This window comes from Camelus bactrianus, chromosome 1 (assembly GCF_048773025.1).
Source record: "Camelus bactrianus isolate YW-2024 breed Bactrian camel chromosome 1, ASM4877302v1, whole genome shotgun sequence".
Lineage (NCBI taxonomy): Eukaryota > Metazoa > Chordata > Mammalia > Artiodactyla > Camelidae > Camelus > Camelus bactrianus.
The window spans coordinates 61,548,185-61,569,368 of record NC_133539.1 but is presented as its reverse complement, the minus strand read 5'-3'; the positions used below and the strand labels follow the sequence as shown (position 1 = coordinate 61,569,368).

At 49.9% G+C, this 21,184-nt stretch overlaps 2 protein-coding genes across 2 annotated transcripts in view; both read left to right on the top strand.

Moving 5' to 3' along the window:
- The first annotated feature begins 5,125 nt into the window (after window positions 1–5,125).
- ZDHHC19 (zDHHC palmitoyltransferase 19) lies at window positions 5,126–15,350 on the top strand. Its single transcript, XM_045519851.2, is given in 8 exon segments — window positions 5,126–5,388; window positions 5,721–5,842; window positions 6,407–6,546; window positions 7,337–7,509; window positions 7,902–8,007; window positions 13,405–13,490; window positions 13,791–13,917; window positions 13,920–15,350. Coding segments are annotated over 8 exon segments (957 nt in total). The 5' UTR covers window positions 5,126–5,242; the 3' UTR covers window positions 13,977–15,350.
- The window catches only part of TFRC (transferrin receptor), a 104,935-nt gene continuing 91,613 nt past the window's right edge, over window positions 7,863–21,184 (top strand). Inside the window, exon 1 of the mRNA XM_045519850.2 lies at window positions 7,863–8,007. The gene's annotated coding sequence lies outside the window, so the exon portion shown is untranslated. The remainder of the gene's footprint in view (window positions 8,008–21,184) is intronic.

Here is a 21,184-nt window from a genome sequence, read left to right as displayed (position 1 = left end):
GGTTATTTTTGAAAAAACAAACCAACCACAAATTTCATCAATTTTCCCTAGGGCTCCTCAGTCATTTGATATTTCAAGGCCATTCTCTTTTCAAATTTTTCTTATTGACACCATTTTAGTAATTTTAAAGTGTATAATCCAGTGTTTTTTTAGTGTATTCATAATGTGCCACCAACACCATTAATCTAATTGCAGAATATTTTCACCCCAGAGAAACCTCGTATTTCTCAGTTCCTCTCTCCTCCCACCCCCTTGCAATCATTAATCTACTTTCTGTCTCTATGACTTTGCCTGTTCTGGACATTTCATCTAAATAAAATCATACAACATGTGGCCTTTTGTATTTGACTTCTTTCATCTGGCATAATGTCTTCAAGGTTTATCCATGTTGTAACATGCATCAGTACCTCATTCCTTTTATGACTGAATAATATTCCACTTTGTGAATATGCCACATTTATTTCAGCTGACGGCATTTATTCACCAGCTAATGGACATTTGGGTTGTTTCTATTTTTGGGCTATTATGAAAAACGCTGCCACTTTGCTGAACTCACTTGTTACTGCTAATTGAGTGTGTGTGTTTGTGTGTGTGTGCGTGTATGTGTATTCTTTAGGGCTTTCAAAATCCAAGCCCTAATGCAATTTGCAATGTCACCTGCAAATGGGGATATTTTTACTTATTTCTTTCCAATGTGAATGCTTTTCTTTTTCTTGCCTAATTACTCTAGCCAGAACTTCCAGTACAATGTTAAATAGAAGTGCAAAAGCCAGTATACTTGTCTTCTAATCTTATAGGGAAAATTTTCAGTCTTTCATTATTAATTATGATGTTAGCTGTGGATTTTTCATAAATGCCCTTCATCAGGTTGAGGAAGTTCCCTTCTATTCCTAGCCTGTTGAGGAATCATGGAAGAATTTTGCCAAATGCTTTTTCTGCATTGAGATTGATTTTTTTTTTTCTTTCACTTTACTAATGTGGAGTAGTACATTGATTTTTGTATGATGAGCCGCTCTTGCATTCCTGGGATAAATCTCCATTGGTCATAGTATATAATCCTTTTAATATGCTGCTGGATTCAGTTTGCTAATTTTTTTTGAGGATTTTGCATCATATTCATAAAGGATATTGGTCTGTATTTTGGGTGCGTGTATGTAATATCTTCATGTGGCTTTGGTATCATTGCAATGTTAACTTCATATAATAAATTAGGAACTGTTCTTTCTTCTTTCCCCTTCTATTTCTTAGAAGAGTTTGAGAAAATTGGTGTTCATTCTTTAATATTTAGTATACTTTACCAGTGAAGCCATAGGCCATTTTTTTTTTTTTAAGAGCCTGCCATGTTGTCAACCTTACTGATTCCCCCTTCTTCAATTTTAAGCTGTTTTAGACTAGCCCCTTATTGGATGATTACTTTTGGGGGCATTTAAATGGTATTCTCTATTTAAAAAAACAAAAACCAAAAATAAATCAACAAGCCAAACCAAACACACAGATAGAACAGATTAGCGGTTACCAGAGGGAAAGGGCAGGAGGGAGGGTGGAATGGGTAAAGGGATTAACTGTACGGTGATGGGTGGAAACTATATTTTTGGTGGTGAGCATGCTGTAGTGTATACAGAAGTAGAAATATAATGTCATACACATGAAACTTATATAATGTTATAAACCAATGTTACTTTAATAATTTTTTTAAATTGAAAATTTTAAATTATATTCTAATACCACTTCTATCAATATCACAAAGTTCTGTTGCCTTTGCAAGATTTTAAATGTCACTTTGTGATTAGTGTCATTGTACCTGCACTTCGTATTGTTTTGCATTGCAGTTGAGATAGAAAAGGAAGATGCTAGTATTAAATTAAAGGTGATGTTTGAGTGGGGCCTCATTTCTCATTCGCTAGTGAATATTTTTGTGTTCTGATGTCTTTGTTTACTACATAACATCATAAGTTTAGGGACTCAGATGATGACAACTAAGAACACAAAAAGCCCCCTGGATTCTAAACTACAAACATCGAAATACACGGTGTTAAATTCAATAAATTATGAAACAAAAAGTCCACAGATTCTAGAGATTAGCAGGCAGATGTATTTAATAGGGAATATTTTGGGAACAGCACTTGTGGAAAGGGAGGAGCAGAGGGAGAAGCCAATCTGTGATAAGGGCCCAATAAAACCTCAGCCACCCAGAAGGTCACATGGGGGCTGGGATGGCCCCACAGAATTGTCCTGCACTGGGGCAGTGTCTGGCCCTTTATATCCTGATGTTGACCAGTCCTTGGATGCAAGCTACCCCTGGAAGGAGGTGGGGCTTTGAGTGAGGCAATTTTCTTTAGGGCAGGCAATCCCCAAGCTGAAGCTCTCTTCCAGCAATCAGAGGGATAAATTCTTCGTTCCTGAAGTGGGGTCTGGGAGGTACCTCATAGAGCTCCCCGCAGACCTTAGTACATATGAAGAACTTAGTATCTGTCGTAAGAGAGAAAGGAAAGCTTTCTCTCTGCTGGAACAATTGATTACAACAACGTGGGGGAAATACACGATTAGACCATTGCCTTACACCTTACCCTTACATTAATATCAGATAAAGAGTTCCATGAAAAAGGAAACAAGAAATATAGTTATATATGTATCAGCTAGAAGGAAAGGAAAAGACACAGAAGTGAGGTCAGACAATGCTAAGGAAATGATCCATAGATTTGATTACATAAAACAACAAAAACTTTACATTAAATACTGCATGCAAAATTAACAGGCCAACAACAAATTGGGAACATATTTGCAATAAAGACAGCCCCAAATTTTAATATAAAAAGCTCCTGCAAATTAGAAAAACCCAACACTTCCATTAAAAGCACATGAGATACCACCTCACATCCATTAGGATGTTATTTTAAAATATTCAAAATATTAAAAAGAAAACAAAAAGTGTTAGCAAGGATGTGGGGAAATTGGAGTCCTTCATTATTGGTGGGAATGTAAAATAAATGACGCAGCTGCTTCTTCAAAAAATTAAACACAGGATTACCATATGACCCAGGAATTTTATTTCTGATATATACCTAAAAGAGTGAAAGCAGGAACTTGAATAAATATTTGTGGACCTACATTCATAGTAGCATTATTTACAATGCCTGAAAAAAAACAACCTAAATGTCCATCAACAGATGAATGGATAAATAAAATGTGGCATATACCTACAATTAAATGTTATTCAGGAAGGAAATTCTGCTACATGCTACAAATACCAAGTTCCAGGACTGGTTAAACCCAAGGATGAATCTTGAGGATATTCTGAGAAGTGGAATAAGCCAGACACAAAAGACAGATGTTGAATGATTCCAATTTTACGAGGTACTTAAAATAGTCAGATTTATAGAGACACAAAGTAAGAGTGGTTACCAGGAACTGGTGAGAGGAGGAATCAGAAGTCATTATTTAATGGGTATAGAGTTTCCACTTGGGATGATGAAAAATTTCTGGAATGGATGGTAGTGATGGTTGTGCAACAATGTAAATGTACTTAATGCCATAGAGCTGTACACTTAAAATGGTTAAAATGGTAACTTTTATGTTATATATATTTACCACAATAAAAAAAGAGAAAAATACCTCCGCATTTGAAATGTGAGCAAACAAAAGATATACAAAGGCAATTCACAACACAACTACAATTAAATGACCCATAAGAGTATAAAAATATTTAATCTCATAAGTAATTTAAGGAGATACAAATTAGAAGATCAAGGTATCATTTGTCATCTATAGAATTAGAGAAATTGTTTTACATTACTATTTAACTACAGTGTTAGTATTATGATATGGCTGTCTTCAAAACAGTAATATAAACATGTACCAACTTTCTAGGAAGCATTGGCAGATTATGCAAAAGATGTTTAAAAAAGTCACACTCATTGACCCCAAATCCAACAGTTAGGAATCTCTTCTAAAGAAACAGTTGGAGATGCAGACATTTGGATAATGGCAGAAGGCACCAATGGAACAAAGAACTCGAGGAAGCGAGGGAGCAAGCTCTGCGAATATACGTGGCAGAGAATTCCAGGGAAGGAGAACAAATGTGAAGGACCCAGGGCTGGCACATACCTGGTATGTCCGGGGAACAGCAAGGAGGCCAGTGTGCCTGACTGGCATGGAGTGAGTTAGGGGCTGAGTGTTAGGAAATGAGGTTGGAAAGTTAGTGGGCCCCATCAGGGAGGGCCTTGAAGGCCACATTAAGAACTTTGAACTTTACTTGCTCCGGTTTTAAACAGACAGTTGCTGCGTCTCCGCATACTCCTCAGTTGGTAGGTGGTAGCAGTTCTCAGGCTAACAGGTGGCGCCCGAGTCACAGGCCGTGCACTAGCTGCAGGAGGGGCTTGGAATGCGGGTTTGTAGCACTTTTCAGTTCCAGGTGGGATGGGGAAACAGTCTTTGCCCTTCATCACGACTTATAGTACAAGGGTTCAGACACTCAGTGGCTAAAACACATGACAAATATCAGCTGTATGCGCCACACAATCCAGTTACTTCCCATACAATGAGCAGCTCAGAGGGAGGTGGCCCAAGGCTGGGGCAGTGGCTCAATGTCATCTGTGCCTTTCTGTCTGTGCCCCATATTGACTTAATGACTGACGGCTCAAGGTGACACTTCAGCCAGCATGTCTAGGTTCAGAACAGGAAGAAAGGGACAGAGCTGCCCCAACTGTCTTTTCTCCCTTTATCAGGAAAGCAAAACTTTTCTAGAAACCCTCGGGCATTCACTTATGTCTCTGTGTCACGAAGCTAACCCTGGAAATGAGGGAAGATCTATCTGCCTCTTCCCCCAAAGTGCAATTTTGTAATAACAAAAAGGAAAAAAAAGTGGAGATAGAGCAATGCGCATTGTGTGCTTCAATTAGCAGCAAGCCTGAAAGGGTGAGTAGAATCACCTTCTCCCCATGAGTTTCTCCAATCTCACGAGGTCTCAAAGCCAACCTCTCATGGGCAGGACCTCTCAGTCCCCAGCACAAGCAGGGTGGGGGGAGGTTGCTGTCGGACAGGACAGTCACAGGCTCCAGACTGTTCAGCGGAAGAGTTCCTAGCCCCCATTCTCCTTGGCTTCTGTGATGTCACACTGGGACTGCTTTCCTTCCACCCTGGGCTGTGGCTTCCAAGGCTGCTGTGACCATGGGGCTCCTGGAGCCAGCAGAGGGGAGGGAGCCTGGAGGCTCTGATCCCCCCTGGGGGCACAGAAGGTCCAGCCATGCCGCTCTTGAAGGATGCCACACCCCACATGAAGGAGAGCCATCCCCTGCCTCAGGCCCTACTCCCCTGGATCCTCCCAAGCCTGTTTGCTGCCTTCAACGTAGTGCTGCTGGTCGTTTTAAGTGGCCTCTTCTTCGCATTCCCGTGTGTATCCCACACAAGCTGGCAGATTTCCTAGAGTGACAGAAAGGACAACACATAATGATAGAATGGTGTTGGGGGCTGCTGAAAAAGGGTCAGGGAAGGAAGGGTGCTCTAGGCCGAGGGAACTGAATGGGCCAAGGCACAGAGGCATAGAGCACTTGGTGCATTTGGCTGGTAATACTGGGTGACATGTGGTGGAGTCTCTATGGATCTGTCCCTAGCCTGGATATTTACAGCAGAATTTATGGTCTGTGGGTCCTGACCAGGTGGACTGGGTCCTGGGGGAGCTTCAGGCCTCCCCAGATCAGGGCTGAGTCCTGCTCTGATCTCAGTTGCAGGTGGCTGGCCCAGAACGGGGAATGGGCCTTTCCCGTCATCACAGGCTTCCTCTTTGTCATCACCTTCTTCAGTCTTGTTTCTCTCAACTTCTCAGACCCTGGCATCTTGCATCAAGGTGAAACACTGGCCCCCGGGGAGAAGGAGGTAGCACCCTAAAGGGCTCCTGCCTGCCGGGGGTGGGGCGGTTCCTTAAGTGCTCCTCCCATCTCCCTGCTTGGGGTCTCAGGACTCCTTCACCCCATGTTCTCATTTGCTCAGGCCCTGCTTCTGGCACTTCATTTCCTAAGCCATGGAGATGTAGAAAAGCAGGATTCTAGAGGTTTTGCAGTTGCCTTGGAGGAGAGGGCCAGGGCAGGCTGGAGAGAGAAGCCAGCTTTTCACAACCACTCAGTTTTCTCTTCCTTCTGCCCACTGCATAAGCTCCCTCAAACATCAATCACATTGCCAAAGGCCTGAGTTCTCAAAGAACTCCTGGGTCTGGCAACCCACCTCCCCTTTGACTGCCAGCCTTTCTGAGCTTGGTCAGCTTACTCAGTGGGGACTAGAGATTCCCCTATCCACCTCATCCCCACCCCTCCTGGAGCCCAGTGATGCTGTGGGGCTGCCTACCCACACCCTTCTGCTGCAGCCGACTGAGGGAAGGGCCTCTTGCTGCTACTCAGTCCTCTTCCCATGACAGGCTCCAACGAACAGGGCCCCATGATGGTGCATGTGGTATGGGTGAACCACAGGGCATTCCGCCTGCAGTGGTGCCAAAAGTGCTGCTTCCACCGCCCTCCCCGGACCTACCACTGCCCCTGGTGCAACATCTGTGTGGAGGTGAGTGCCCCTCTCGCCTGCCTACCTACCCTCCCAGCCCCTGCCTGGGATCAGAAGACCCATTCCCACGGGGCCGGTGATGAGAGTGAAACCACTTCCAGTTCTGCAAAGGACCAAGGGTGGCAGTAACTCCCAGCCACTCTTGGTCACTCATGCAGGTCAATGCCTCTGTGCCTGCACCTGTTCTGGGAGGCTAGTCCTTACCCACACTGGTGCTGACATGCAGAAGGGCATCCACACCTATGCTGAGCCTGGTCAGACCCAGGGGAGGAAAGACACCCCTGTCCTACCCAGGGCTTGCTGACACTAGATGCCCAAGACCCTCAGGCTGACTGCAGGGGAACTTGCCTATCCTCTTCTGGTTGTCCGTGCAAGTGGGTCTCCTGGGCTCTGAATGCTTGTCTTTTATGTGCACAACCTGGGAGGCTGGCTGGACAAGGCTGTTATTATTACGCTCAGCCAATGGATGAGGAAACGGAGGCCCAGAGGTAGTCTATGTCCCGCTCAAAGTTACACCAGGATGTGTCCCACTGAAGATCGGGCAGGCCTTGCCTCTAAAGGCCTCTTGACATTCAGCTATGTGAGTGAGCCTCAGAGCCCTACGGTGCCCTAACCACAGAGATGCCAGCATCGTTAGGGACTTTGTGGCTCAGTTTCTTCCCAGGAAAGGGAGCCAGTACGTGGGGCAGGTGACTTAGCGAGTGTGGGGGTAAGACCTCAGATTTAGGGGCTATGGAGGCTGGGTCAGAGGTTGTGTCCTCGAGGCCTGACCCCTTTCCCACTTGCCCAGGACTTTGACCACCACTGCAAGTGGGTCAATAACTGCATCGGTCACCGCAACTTCCGCTTCTTCATGCTGCTCGTCCTGTCCCTATGCCTTTACTCGGGCGCCATTTTAGTCACCTGTCTGATTTTCCTGGTGCGCACGACCCACCTGCCGTTCTCCATGGACAAGGCTATCGCGTATCCGCCAGGCTGCGGGACCCAATAGGGGAGTCGTGGGGAGCGCGGGGACACCCGAGGGGCGGAGTCACGCGGACAGAGCTAATGATGGGCAGGGTTAAACAGCGAAGCCGCTCCGGAGGATCAGTCTGGGACCAGGTGAGGTCAGGGAAGAGGGATGGGGCTAGGAGGGCCTATGAAGCGTTGAGCATTTAGCAGGACCCTGGATGAGGAGTGCTAGAGGTGGCACGGGGGCCTGGACCGCAGGGTAGGTCGAGGTTGAAGTTTACAGCCTGGGGAGAGGATGCGCCGGGCTGGTTGCGGGAGGGGCTGCTGGAGCGGGGGCGGGGACCGGCTGAGGGGCGGGACCAGGGAGGACATTCTGGTTGCGCTGCTCCTTAGCTTGTGCGCAGCATCGTGGTGGCTGTACCCGCCACCGGTTTCCTGGTGCCACTCTTCCTGCTCCTGCTGATCCAGGCCATGTCGGTGAGCGCGGCCGAGCGTTCCTACGAAGGCAAGGTACGCGGGGCCGAGCGGGGCGCCAAGATACCGGGCTGTGGGCGGTCCCCTGGCGCCTCCGGGACTTCCGCACTTCCAGTCTTTCTCCTTCTCCCTGGTCCTTGATTGCCTGACCTCCCTGGAAGGTGCCTCATTAGCCCTTCCAGACCCAGATTCAGCTCAAATCTCACCTCCCTCTGGAGCTCGGTGGTCACTCTCCTTTCTGGGTGCGCTGCGTCGAGGGACTACTCTGTGTGGGCCGCGTACGCATTATTTTGCGCGACGGGCTTAGAGGTGTGTAAGGCTGCATCCTACGCTCGTGTTCACAAGGAACCTTAAATCCGAGGAACACCCTCCAGACATCCGTAAACACTGAGAGGGGCCTACCCTACGTAGTGCAGTACAGACTCGGAGAGGGCATCGAGAGTGCAGTGAGGACCGCAGGGTGAACTAGGACGTGCCACGCAGTGGTTTGGAGGAAGTCTGTGGGGAGGGCACTGCAGTGTGGGGCGAAGCTTGCAAAAAAAAAAAAAAAAAAAAAAAAAGCAGGGAGGCCTGAAAGTCTGTGGAATGTTGATAGGATGATGAGGAAACAGTTCTAATTGGAGCAGAAGGTGGCATGGGAAAGCAAGTGGAACGCCTGGGATTGGCCAGATTTAAAAGGCAAAAGAGTCATGCGGATAATTTAATCTTGGTGCAGTAGAACCTGGAAGCCTTGATAGGATTTTTTTTTCTTTACATACAGTAAAATTCACCCTTTTTTAGTGCACAGTTGTATGAGTTTTGAGAAATACATACAGCCCACTAATCACCGCCACAATCAAGATTTAGAACGGTTCCATCTTCCCCAGAAGTTCCCCACGGCTTTTCATAGTCAGCTTCTCTCCCTACCTTCAGCCCCTGGCAACCACTGGTCTGTCTTCTATTCCAATAGTTTTCCCTTTTTCAGAATCTCATGTAAATGCAGTCATAGCTTTTTGAGCCTCATTTCTTGCACTTAGCATAATGCATTTGAGATTCATCCATGTTGTTGCCCATATTAGTAGTTTCCTCCTTTTTAATTGCTTGTGGTGTTCTGTCATGTGGCTATGGCACACACAGCTTGTTTACCCATTCGCCAGCTGAAGGATATTTGAGTTGTTTCCAGTTTTTGGTGTTTATAAATAAAGCCACTATAAACATGGGTGTACAGGCATGTGAATACAAGTTTTCATTTTGGTGAGGGGTATATACTTAAGGGTGACATTGCTGAGTAACTGTATGTTTAACTTTATAAGAAACTCCCAAATTGTCTTCCAAAATGGCTGTACCATTTTGCATTCCCATAAGCAATGGATGAGAAATTCCAGTTGCTCTGCATCATTGACATCTGAAGTTGTCAGTTTTTGTTTCTGTTTTTTTTTTTTAACTTAGCCAGTCTAATAAATGTGTAGATGTGTAGTGATATCTCATTGTGGTTCTAATTTGCATTTTCCTAATGACTAATGATTTTTGAACATCATTTTATGTTCTTTTCTGCCATCAGTGTATCTTTGATTAAATGTCTATTCCAATCTTCTGCCCATTAAAAAAATTGTTTTCTTAATATTGAGTTTTAAGAGTTATTTATGTATTCAGGATTCAGATATGTGTTTTGCAAATATTTTCTCCCAGTTTGTGGCTTATCATCTCATTTTTAAAACAGTGTCCTCCAAAGATCAAGTTTTAAGTTTTGATGAAGTACATTATCAATTTTTCTTTTATGAATTGTGTTTTTGTGTGTAATTAAGAAGTCTTATCTTAACCCAAGGTCACAAAGATCTTCTTATATGTCTTCTTCTAGAAGTTTTATAGTTTTAGGTTTTATATTTAGGACTATGATTCATTTGGGGTTAAATTTTGTATATGATGCAAGGCATGGGTCAAGATTTATTTTTTTGCATGTGGGTTGCGCCAGCACCATTAAAAAAAAAGACTGTCCCTTCCATTGAGTTGCCTTTGCACATTTGTCAAAAATCTATTAGGTGTGGGTGTATTTCTGGACACTCTATTCTTTTGCCACTACCACACTATCTTGATTAGTAGCTTTGGTCTGAAATCATGCAATGTGAATTCTCCAACTTTGTTCTTTTTCAGAGTTCTTTTGGCTATCCTAGTTACCTTGACTTTCCATAAAAATTTTAGAATCAATTTGTCATTTTCTGCAAAAAAAATTTGCTGAGATTTTCATTTGGATTGTGTTGAACCTATGGATCAATTTTGAAAATTGTCAATTTAACAATATTGAGTTTTAAGAGTTCATAATTCCATGAATGTGGTATACCTCTCCATTTATTTAGGGTCTTCTTTGATTTCTTTCATTAGTGTCTTATAGTTTTTAGCATATAGATCTTGCCTACATTGTGTTAGATTTTTTCTAAGTAAGTTTTCGTGTTATTATGATTTTTAAAAATTTCATTTCCATTTATTTATTAAAGAAAAATCAATGGATTTTTGATATTAGTCTTGAATCTTGCAATTTTTCTGGACTCATTTTTTAGTTCTAATAGCTTTTTTGTTGATTCTACATAGAAAATCATGTCATCTGTGAAAAGGGCAGTTTCATTTCTTCCTTTCCAACATGTATGGCTTTATTTCTTTTTCTTTTCTTACTGCACTGTCTTGGAGTACTGTGCTGACTAGGAGTGGTAAAAATGAACATCCTTGCCAAGGGATTCCTTCCACATGACAATGACTTGACTAAAGGCTGTTTTAGGAAGACTGTAGTGGGCCACATCAATGAGGGAGAGGCTGGAGACATTGAGACAGCTGAAAGGACAGAGGAGCCTTCTTTGCTCACCATTTTCCATCCTTCCAGTCACCACTTAATCACTCTACCCTACCCATATTTGGTTCTCAGCCCACCTGTGACTCCTCTGCTCAGCCCTTACTCATCAGCTCCGTGTGGTCTGCATGTCTTCTCTCTCCAGCCTCAGTCCATCATTTCAGCCTCTCCTGGGCAGTACTCTCCCTTCCCACATCCTGTGATTCTTCCATCCCAGGTCAGGCCATAGGCCTGCCCTCCTTCCACTGTTCAGATGGGGCTGTCTATACGAAACCAGGATCTTATAGCCTCTTATAGGCCTTATAGGAAACCTAAGTGTGGTCTGCACTCTGTGATTCACCAGGCAGGGCTCTTCCATTACCAGAACCCATTCCAGGCATTCTTCACACACCTCAGCTGCATTTCCTTCCTGCCTCCACCCCTTGACCACAACTTCTGCTGGGCCACTTGCTTAGACAGCAAGGGCTCTGGAGCCAGACCACATGAATTCAAATCACAGCTCCATGACATACCAGCAGGGAGATCTTGGCTGTGTTACTTAGCCATCTGGTGCCTCAGTTTCCCCATGTGTAAAAGAGGACAGCATAGATGAGTATGTGTAAGATACACAGAATGGTGGTTGGTATGAATAAGCAGCTTGCATGTTACCGTTATTACCATTCCTTCCCATCGTCATTACACATGTTCATGTCACTCGCATCTTAACAACAAAGCAGACATCCCTTAACATCACAGCCCTCCACTCCACCTGCTGTGCTCTCCTCTCCAGCGTAGCCATATTTCCTGAAAGAGTTGGCTGTGCTCATTAGTGTCATTCTTCACCCTCCTCAACCCACTCCAGCACTGCGTCCATCCTCACTGTCACACGGGTGCTGCAGGTGGCCCAAGCAGCAGGCAGTCCTCAGACTAACCTTTCCAGCCTGGACACAGCAGAACCTGAGACAGAATGTCCCTGCAGGGGTCCTTCCCCAGCTGCTCAGGGCTCAGCGCTCTCTGCTGTCTAGGCTGCTAGTCCCCTGCCTGCACCTTGGAGTCTTGGCCTGGGCTGCCTGCCCTTCTCACCAAAGCCCTCTCTGCGCTGCTCTCACCACTCTGAAAGTTAAGGCTGGCTTTGTTGTCTGTGGTGTGTCCTCAGTCCCCAGCACAATGCCTGGAACAGTGTTGAGGTCCCTAAATATTTATGAACAAATGAGTGAACCTATAAAGGAATGTATAATGCTTTGGGAGAGAAAGAAAGAGAAGAAGAGAGAGAAGCCTGATGCTCCAATCCTTGGGGTAGAAGGTGAGAGAGCAGAGGCATCAGGGAATTGAGCAGGAGACATGGCCCTCACTTCGGTTTTGGTCCTGTGGGGTGTGAGTGCGTTTGAGACACAGAATTGGAGCCGGAGACCAGGTCTGGAGCCCGTGAGAGAGGACAGTCTGGGAACTTCCGAGCTGTTGGATTCCATTCACGTCTGAGGGTCCCATGTGGGGAGAGGGAGGAGTTCTACTTTATTGGTCAGTTCTTAGGATTTCATTAAACAATTACCACTCCTTAAGCACTGAGCAATCAACATTTTTCTATACATCATGTACATCTAGCAAATAAAAATTTATTTCTCTAGATTTTAAATTCTGACTGTCAGTTTGATCAAACTCTTATAACCATTTAATTAGAATAGAATAGAATACTGGTTTTTCTTAAATGCTTTACACACCATAAAGTAGGCAGAACTCAAAATATCATGATAGTATTGCTTTTTGGCAACAACGGGATGTTCTGGGGTCTTGACTTCTCCTCCCCTAGGTGTCAGCTGCCCTGCATGGAGTCCTGGTTCCCTCTGGTGCAGAATAGTGTTGAAGATAAAAATCTTCATAACAGGGGCACGCGACACAGGGGAGCTGGTGGGGCCGAGGTGCTCCTGGGCCACTTTGTGTCATGACTAACATTCTGTAGCTAAGGCTCTTGAAGTCCCAGTGTCTCGCTGTGCTGGGGAGGAGGAGGGGGCGAGACTGATAGGTGGCAGGAGGAGAGGAAGAGAACATGGTCAAGAGTGACCAGAGGAGGACTTGACCTTTGCCTTGATCTTTACATTCATTGGTCAAGCACTGGGTGCTCAAGACCTTCAGCCCAGACTTTCAGGCCCATGTGCTTTTGGTTAGGGCAATATGGTTGCACCCCATACAGCTGCCCTTCACTGACAGTGAAATTCAGGGAAGGCACAATTTTAGCAAAAAATGAAACATGAGAAAGTAGAGAAGTTGAGGGAGCAGGGGTGGAACTGTCTTTGGAGCAGTTTAGCAGCAAAAGGAAGATCTGAAAGTGTACCCGGAAGGAAGTACCTGGAGGATGTGTGTGGTCAAAGGAGACAGAGAAGGGGAGGATACTGAGAACGGGAGGCTACAAGGTGATGGGGGAGGACCCCTGAAAAGGCAGGGGAGGTGGGAGCAATGCCAGAGCAATGCCAGAAGTGTGTTGGGGGAGGCCTTGCCTGACTCTCCTGGCTTCTCTGTCCTTGGAGTCTTGCTGCAGCCCTGGACTGAGCTGGCCTGTGCAGGGAGGGCAGGTGAGGGGGCTGGTCCGCCCATTCCTGCTAGATCTGAGCTCCTCTTCCTGTCCTCACCCCCCACTCCAGTGCCAACACCTGCAGGGATACAACCCCTTCGACCATGGCTGTGCCAGCAACTGGTATTTAACAATCTGTGCACCGCTAGGACCCAAGTGAGTTGGCAAACCAGAGGCCTGAGTGGTGGCCCGGGGGGCTGGGGGGGTGGGGTGCGGCTGGGTCATCTCCCCTGACCCCTTAGCACAGCTCCCAGCTCCTTACACTCATGGTTCTTCTTTTGGGATTTTCTCCAAGGCATTGTGGGAGCCTCTCGAGCCTCCTCTTCCTTGCCTCTGTGGGTTCTTTCACCAAGAAATGGGGTAGAGGGGCACTGCAGCCTGGTTGAGACTGGTCCCCTGCTCCCTGCAGGGCCAGGAGGGCCAGGGACCCCTTGCATCTGGCTTGTCACTCCCTAGGTACATGGCCAAAGCTGTCTGGCTGCAGAGAGTGGAGATGCCTGACTGGGTGCCCGTGCACAATCCGCACATCTCCGTGTGCCCTCCTGTGCTCAGTCCTCCAACCCTCCCTGGGCCTGGGTCTGGCTCCCAGCCCCAACCTCTGGGTCTTTACAAACCAGGGAAGGGTCCCCCAGGGAGTGGTGAGGCTGCAGCCCTCCAGGAGGTGAGGAGTGTGTGCCTGTGTGTGCTGGGAGGGGGCGTCTGCCCATAGTACGGGTGTCCGGGACCCCCCTCCCTCCCATGTTGGGCTGCCCTGAAGCTGGAGCACTCAGAGCTCAGGGGATGGAGATTTTAGGCTGGAGGAGTGTTGGAGGTAGAGTCACAGGTCTCCAGAAAACACCAGGGGTCCCTGGAGACACAAAGGGAAAAGGCCACACCATTCACTTGCCGGATGGCCTTGGGCCAGTCATTTATTCCTTCTGGGCCTCAGTTTCTTCAGCTATTAATGAGGACTGAGACTAGTTCAGTGGTTTATAATTGGGTTGGGGGGCAGATTCCCCTATTTAAAGGCACCTTTTGCGCTGAAGCCCAGTCTGTGAACCATATGGAAGTGGAGCATTAGGATGTCCCACACACCAGGCACCTGCAGGGACATTCTGGGTGCCAACCCACTCCCTTTGCTCTGCCTGTAGGGGGCGGTGGCTTGGACGGTTTCTTGCTCCCCGGTTGGGTGGGCTGGGGGGCGGGTTTCGGGGAGAGCACCCATCCCCCACTCTATGTTTAGCTCCAGGCTGGCCCGGTGCTGCCCCCGCTGCGGGAGGCCCCCAGGCGAAGCTCCGTCTGCCTCTCGCCCTTTCGCACTGGCCGATGCCAGGAGCCCCTGCACCCGAACCCCACCTCTTGAGCCCCTCGTGGAGACCTCTGTGCCCTGCCCTTACCCACCCCCCTGGCGGGAGTGCTGGGAGGCCCCAAAGCCCATTAAATACCCTTTGCCTGCCTCCTCCGACTGCCTTGCTGCGCTGTCTGTCCTGAGTGCGAGGGATTATGGGGATGTGGCGGGCTCTGAGGGGCTGGGAGGGAGGAGCCAAGATCCAATACTGACTGACTCTGCGACCTTGGGCAAGACACTCAACATTGCTCTCATCGTTAAAATGGGGCAACCATAACAACCACGGCGAGGGCTGGGGATGTTATAAGAGAAAACCCAGCCGTGAGGGTGTCAGCCGCGGGAAAGTCCCGGCCGACGCCCTGCTGCACCCCCGTCTGGCTGCAGGGGGCGCCCGCCTCCTGGGAATTCGCCAAGCCTGGCCTGGTCCAGCCCTGCCACACTGGCGCCTCCGGGGTGGGTTGGGGCTGGCTCTCAGGCTGGGAGCAGGCCCTCCTCCTGCCTCATCCCAGGAGGTGGAGGTGTGGGATTGTTCTCCATCATAGTCCAATCCTGCATCTTTCCTGCAAGCCGGTCTCATCCTGGCCACTCCCTCTTTTGGGGGAGTCAGGTGCTTGTTCCGGTCCTGTGTCTAGGGTGGGTTACAGGCCCTGTGAGTCTGTAGGGGAAGGAGGGGCGGGGATAGGGTGAGTGCGAGGGAACCAAGTCGAACTGTGGTTCCTCAAGTGGCCAGAGTGACCTTGGGAATAGAACTAATGGCACCTTCCAGGAAAGTTGTTAGAAGATGAAATGAGGTGGTTCATGTAAAACACCAGGTATGCAGTAGGCACACAATGAATGCAGCCACTATGATGATGATTATTTTGTCCACCACGCAGCTACCACACCACATCAGAATTACCTGAGCCCCAGACCACTGACTCAGCATCTCTGGTGGGGAGAGGGGCGGAGTCAGAATCTGAAGTGCCCCATCCCTGAATCTCAAGGGCCCCATGGGGTCCTGCCACCCTGAGCTTTCAGACCTGCTGCCTTAGGAGGTGAGGATGGGCTCCGACCACTCTGTTTCCTACCACCCCTGTATTCAGGCAAAATGAGGTGTGTTGAGGGAGAGAGGGAAGGACGTCACCGAAGGGTCAGATGAACACCCCAGGGGCCTGTGAAGGTGTGTGCCTGTGTGTGCATGTGTGTGCTTGTGTCCTGGGGACAGGAGCTCATCCTCCACATGTGTCAGCCCAGCTGGGGAGGTGGGTGACCGATGATGCAGGGCATGGCTCAGGTTCTCTCCACATTGAGTCCCCTTTGAGGCTCTTTCCTTCTTCCTCCCATCCTGTCTGTGGCAGCCTCAGGCCCTTCCATGTCCAGGCCCAGCCTCCCCCACGGCACTGGCTCTGGCTCTGGGTCTTGGCCAGCCTTGTTCAACCTAAGGACTCCAGCTCTTTCTCGCCCCCTTTGCCCTGGTCCCAGTGTCTCTCAAGTCCCAACCTCCCTTGGGGCTCAAGCCTTTTCTCAGCACTCAGGGTTAACCTTGGATTCCTGGGAGGGGTGTGGGGTATTCACTGGCAAAGAAAAAGGCAGCCCAGTTTTGGCCTTATGGTATGTGGCTTCCATGGCCACATTTAAAATCCTTAAGGCTCGTATTTTCAAGCAAAGCTGAAGCAGCGTTGCCTGTCTGGGTAGCCCACAGTCCGTGTTCGCATGGTGAGGGGATGAGGGCATGAGACCTTTTGGGCCCTGGACCCAGGTATGTATGTGGTGCACAAATCTGTGTGAGTCTTGTGTCTGTGTGTGTTCAGAGAGCCCAGCTCAGCCCAGGCTGCCCTGCAGTGAGGAGAGGCTCTGAGGTCAGCTCCCAAATGGGAGTCCTCAGGATGGTCTGGGCCTCGGCCAGAGAGGACAAGAATTCAGGAACCCGGGCCAAGGCCTGGATGGAGGATATTCATGGAACTGACTGGGTGCCTGAATGGAGCCTGCCTAGAGCCCCAGCTCCACAGGGGCCGAGAAGGCCAGGCCTAGCCCTGCCTTGTCCTGCTGCCCGTCTCTCTGCTACTCTGCCTGGTTCATCAGGACTGCACCCACCAGGTCCCTGCCTCCAGCTGTAGGGGGACTCACCCAGTCTCAGGTAGGGACTTCCAAGTCCTAAGCCACGTGTGAGTCATCTCCCTCAACAGCCTGGGCCTCAGTTTCCTCACTGGGCAAGGACATAACTTTCTCAAAGGCAGCCATGTTCCCTCCTGCCCTGGGATGTAGATTCTGGGTCTCTCTCTCTGGGTCTCTGAGATTTCTAGGATTCCCTTAGGAAAGCACCTTGGATTAAGCATTTCATCTCCCAAGCAGTAAGTGGGACCTAGCTCACCCCTTCCTTTGACTCCCTCTCCCCTAAGCCTTGGACATCCCTCGGAGATTCTTTCCTGTCCTGTAGGCCTTGGTTGATCTGCACCCACCTTTGCTTTCAGCCACCTCCACATTTCTGCTGAACCTGCTCTTGACTCCCAGACACACCTCTCAATCCTTGGCTCACTGATATGGGGAGGGGTGTTATCAGGGCCTGAAAACGGGGCCAGCTCTCCACACACCCTGGAAGCCTGCATTCCCTTAGGCAGGAGCCAAGGAGTGATCCCCAAGCAGGGCTAGCATGTGCCCACAGGTCTGGAGCCACTCTGAGAGATACCCTGCCCATTCCTGGAGCCTGATGGAAGGAGGGGGAGCCCAGAAGCAGCCACCCCTTGTCATCTCCAGCCGTTTCCTCCATGGGCCTTCCGAAGTTCAGGGCACGGGGCTGGGAAGAGCAGCGGGCTGAAGTCAGGAGGCCTGGGTGTCACTCAGCTAGTGTGCCATGGGAGCAGGTTTCTGTCCTCTGCTCGGCCTCAGGTCCCTCGTCCGTAACAGGATGACCACTATGGCCAGCTCACAGGTGGTCACAGGGTCCTAAGTCTTTGGAGCTAGAAGGGACTTAGGAGTCATCTCATCTAGCTGCCTCTCCACCCTCGATTTCACAGATTTTTACCAGAGAGGAACGGGATTGCCTAGGATGGCACATTGTCCAAGCCCAGGTTGCCTCTCCTATTCCTGCTCTGGTGACCATTTCAGAGGAGGAAAGACTTGGGGAGCCACCACTGCCCCCCACCAGCCCCCACAGAGCCAGGCAGGGTGTATCAGCACAGGACCTGAGGCCCTGATAAGAAGGCAGGCTTAACTCCAGCTCTGCTGGGAGTGATAATGACGCCCCGCTCCCTTGTGCTCAGCCCCGCCCTACCCTGCCTTGCCCACCCCACCCAAGGGGACCCTGCCAGTGGCTGAGGGTGGGGTGGGGCCTGGACAGAGAGGGCAGAGGAGGCGGCTGGAGCTGGGATCGGGGGCCAGAAGCCTAACACCTCCCAAGTCAGGGGCCCCTCGCTGGCTGACCCTCCTGGGCACCCAGTCCCTGGCACCCAGGTGATGCTCCAGCGACACCCATGTCCTCCTTCAGTCCTGCACGCAGAGCGTGGTGGAGGGAGGTGGCTGGGCTGAAGGTTTGCCAGGCTCGTGCTGGGTCACAAAACTTTCCTGAGTGCCCCTGGGGCCAGGGCCTGGGCTAGGTCGTTCACAGGATCTCCCTTAGTTCTCGTGACAACCCCCCTGAGGCGGTTATTCTGGTCCTAGAGATGAGGAAGCCAGAACTGAGCAAACAAGCCACTTCCCCAAGGTCACATTGCTTCTAAGTGGCAGAGCCAAAGCTCCTTTAGCCTTTGTCTTTATGATGTGCCTCATAGGCGGTTCTGTTTTATTTCAGCTGAGAGTAGTGGTTAAGGCCTGGGCTCAGAAGCCAGATGGCCAAGGTTTCCCACTGTAACATGGGATGAATCGTGGCCTCTGTTGTGCTTGTATGAGGATTCTTTATTCAGTGCACGTGGAGAGCTTGACCCGCGTTCTGGCATGTGACAGGTGCTAAATCGTGGTAGTGATTGTCCCCACAATAGGATCCAGGTGATGCCCGAGTCAGGACTTTGTGACCTGCCGGGGCCTTGGAGATGCTGGTCACTGTGGCAACAGCAGCCCGCTCTTGCCGTTTGGAGCATGTTTCCTAGAGGCCAGGCAGCAAAGGGGAAGTGTGCTGCTTCGGAGGGGATGTTTGTGGTGCTGTTTTAACGAAAATCAAGCACTATTTGTGTCCCCAGGCCAAAAGGGAGTGAAGGTGTGGGCTGAGTGTTCAAGGGAGCAGCAAGAGAAACCACCTAAATGGCTCTGCCCTCCCACACAGGCGAGGGAGTTTCCTGTTAAGAAAGCACCTTGTTGCTTCTGTTCTGAGGCCAGGCAGTGTCCCAGGCTGAAGAAAGTCAAAGCTGTGGTCATTTGAGCCTGTGTCCTGGCCTCGCTCACAGCCACCGCCCACCGCTCCTGCCGGCTCTGCCCTCTCCCTGTCCCAGTCTGTCTCTCTGAGTCTGTCTTTGCCTCGCCTCTTCCCTTCTTTCCACTCTGTCTCCTCTCTCCCTGCTCTTCCTTCTTTCACTGACTTCCACACTCTTTCACTCTCTCTCTCCGCCCCTCCACCAACTTTCCTGGACTATAGCTTCCAGGAACACAAAGTAAACTGTCTGACAACTTTCAAGTAATAACTTGCAACTGTGATTCTTGGAAGCTCTCGGGCTGGGTATGGAAGCCTCCAGAACTCTGGGCCCGGCCAGAGGCAAGGCCTGCACAGGGCGCCTTTGTCTGTCTCTGAGCCGGGCTTCTTCCTCCGAGCCAGGCACACGCTTTCCCAGCTGCCCCTGGTGGGACTGGTGCTGCTGAAGTTGGAAGTCCCCACACGGGAAGAAATCTTCCCACACTGAACATCTAGCTTATTTTTCAGTGGGAAGAAAACAGGGAGTGGGCAGCAGGGCTTGCCCCGGGGTCAGGCAGCTAAGTAGAGGCCAGGTGAGGCTGGGTCCCCGTCTCCTGCATCTCAGCCCTTTCCACCTCCACTGTGAGAAACTGGCTGGGTCAGAGGCCTGGCCTGCAAACAGGGAGGGCACTCTTTCTTCTCCTGCAGACCTGGTAACGTGGCTCCCATGGGCAAACTCACAAAAGTGATGACAATAATAACAGTATCGGTTTGAAGGCTAGCTGTGGGCTGAGTGCTTGGCTTGTATTATCTCATTTAATCCTCAATGTAAATTGTGGGGAGGGTGCTGCTATTACTTCCGTGGGCATGACCTTGGACAGTCCTCGGGCCTCCGTCTCCCTGTCGGCAAGGGCAGGGTCTTCTAGGGATCCTTGGGGCTACTCCTACCCTGCCCTCCTGGGAGTCCACGACCTAGCGGACAGAGAGGAAGGTCTGGTCTGGGGACAAGCCCTGAGGTGTGCCAGGCCCTTGGCAGGGCTTATTCAGTGACTCATTAAGGACCTTTCCCTGAACCTCATCTGTCCCCTGGTAGTGGGGGAAGGGGACCTTATGTCACCAAGGAAGAGTACTGACCCCTGGGCAGGACCCTTGGCCATCTGACTGAGAAAGTCCCCTGCCCAGTAGTTCCTCAATATCTGTTCCTTGGCCCTTGACAAACAGCATGGAAAGACCCTCTCCTGCCTACCCTTTTCCTACCCAGGGCAGTGGATGCCAAGACTGGGCATCAGGAGACCTGGGCTGGAAAGCAGGCCCTGTGCTTCCTGGTGGTGTGGCCCCAGAAAAGCCTGTAGCCTCTCGGAGCCGCTGTTACTGCATCTGCAGAGGGAGACCAGAGCCCAGGCCCTCCTAGCACGTGGGCTGACAGGGCATGGCCGGAGGTGCTCTGGACTTTCACTTCTTCACACGGGCCCAGCCCCGTGGGCGTGGGGTTGCTGTAAAGGGAGCAGTGAGATGGCTGGACTCTGGCGTGGGGAGCTTGGCAGGAGTAACTCCCTGTCCCTCTGTCTCCATTTCCCCTGCCCTTTTGCAGGCTCTGAATTTGGACCCTATGGAAGTAGCCAAGGCCAAGAATGGGCTGCCTCCTTTTGAATCCCAGACAGACCCGCCTGGGTCACCTCCTTGGGTGACTTCTCAGCTCCCTCTCTTCGCCACCAAGTATCTGTCCCTGGGGGAAGAGCTGACCAGACTCGGGTTTGGGGCAGGGATGTGGCCCTCTCGGCTCCCAGCTGGTACCCTCGTCTGCCAGCCCCACTGTACCCCTGGTGTGGAAGCCTCTGGAAGGCCCCAGGGTCTGGTTGTGCTGGTTCTACTCTGAACTGTCAGCAGGGCCTTGGGCTGCGCCCACCTTGGCCCAGAGGTTCTATCTGCCTTGGATACAATCCAGACCAAAGAGTAAAGGAGGTTTGTTCCTGAAGCCGAGACCAGACGTAGGCACACAGAGGGCTCTTTGCTTTGGAGCTGAAGCTTTTAAAGATTTGTTTTCTTTAAATATCCTGCTGCAGGAAAGAGAAGCCCCAAATCAAACATTCCTGAAACGTGAAATTCAGGTGGCTTTAAAGGAGCAATTTGTTTGGTTTCCGTCCCACCCTGTTTCTGCTCAGTGGGGTCTTGGGCACTTGTCCCTGGGGTTTGATGGAGGGTCCCCTCCCTTCCAGGCTCACTGTC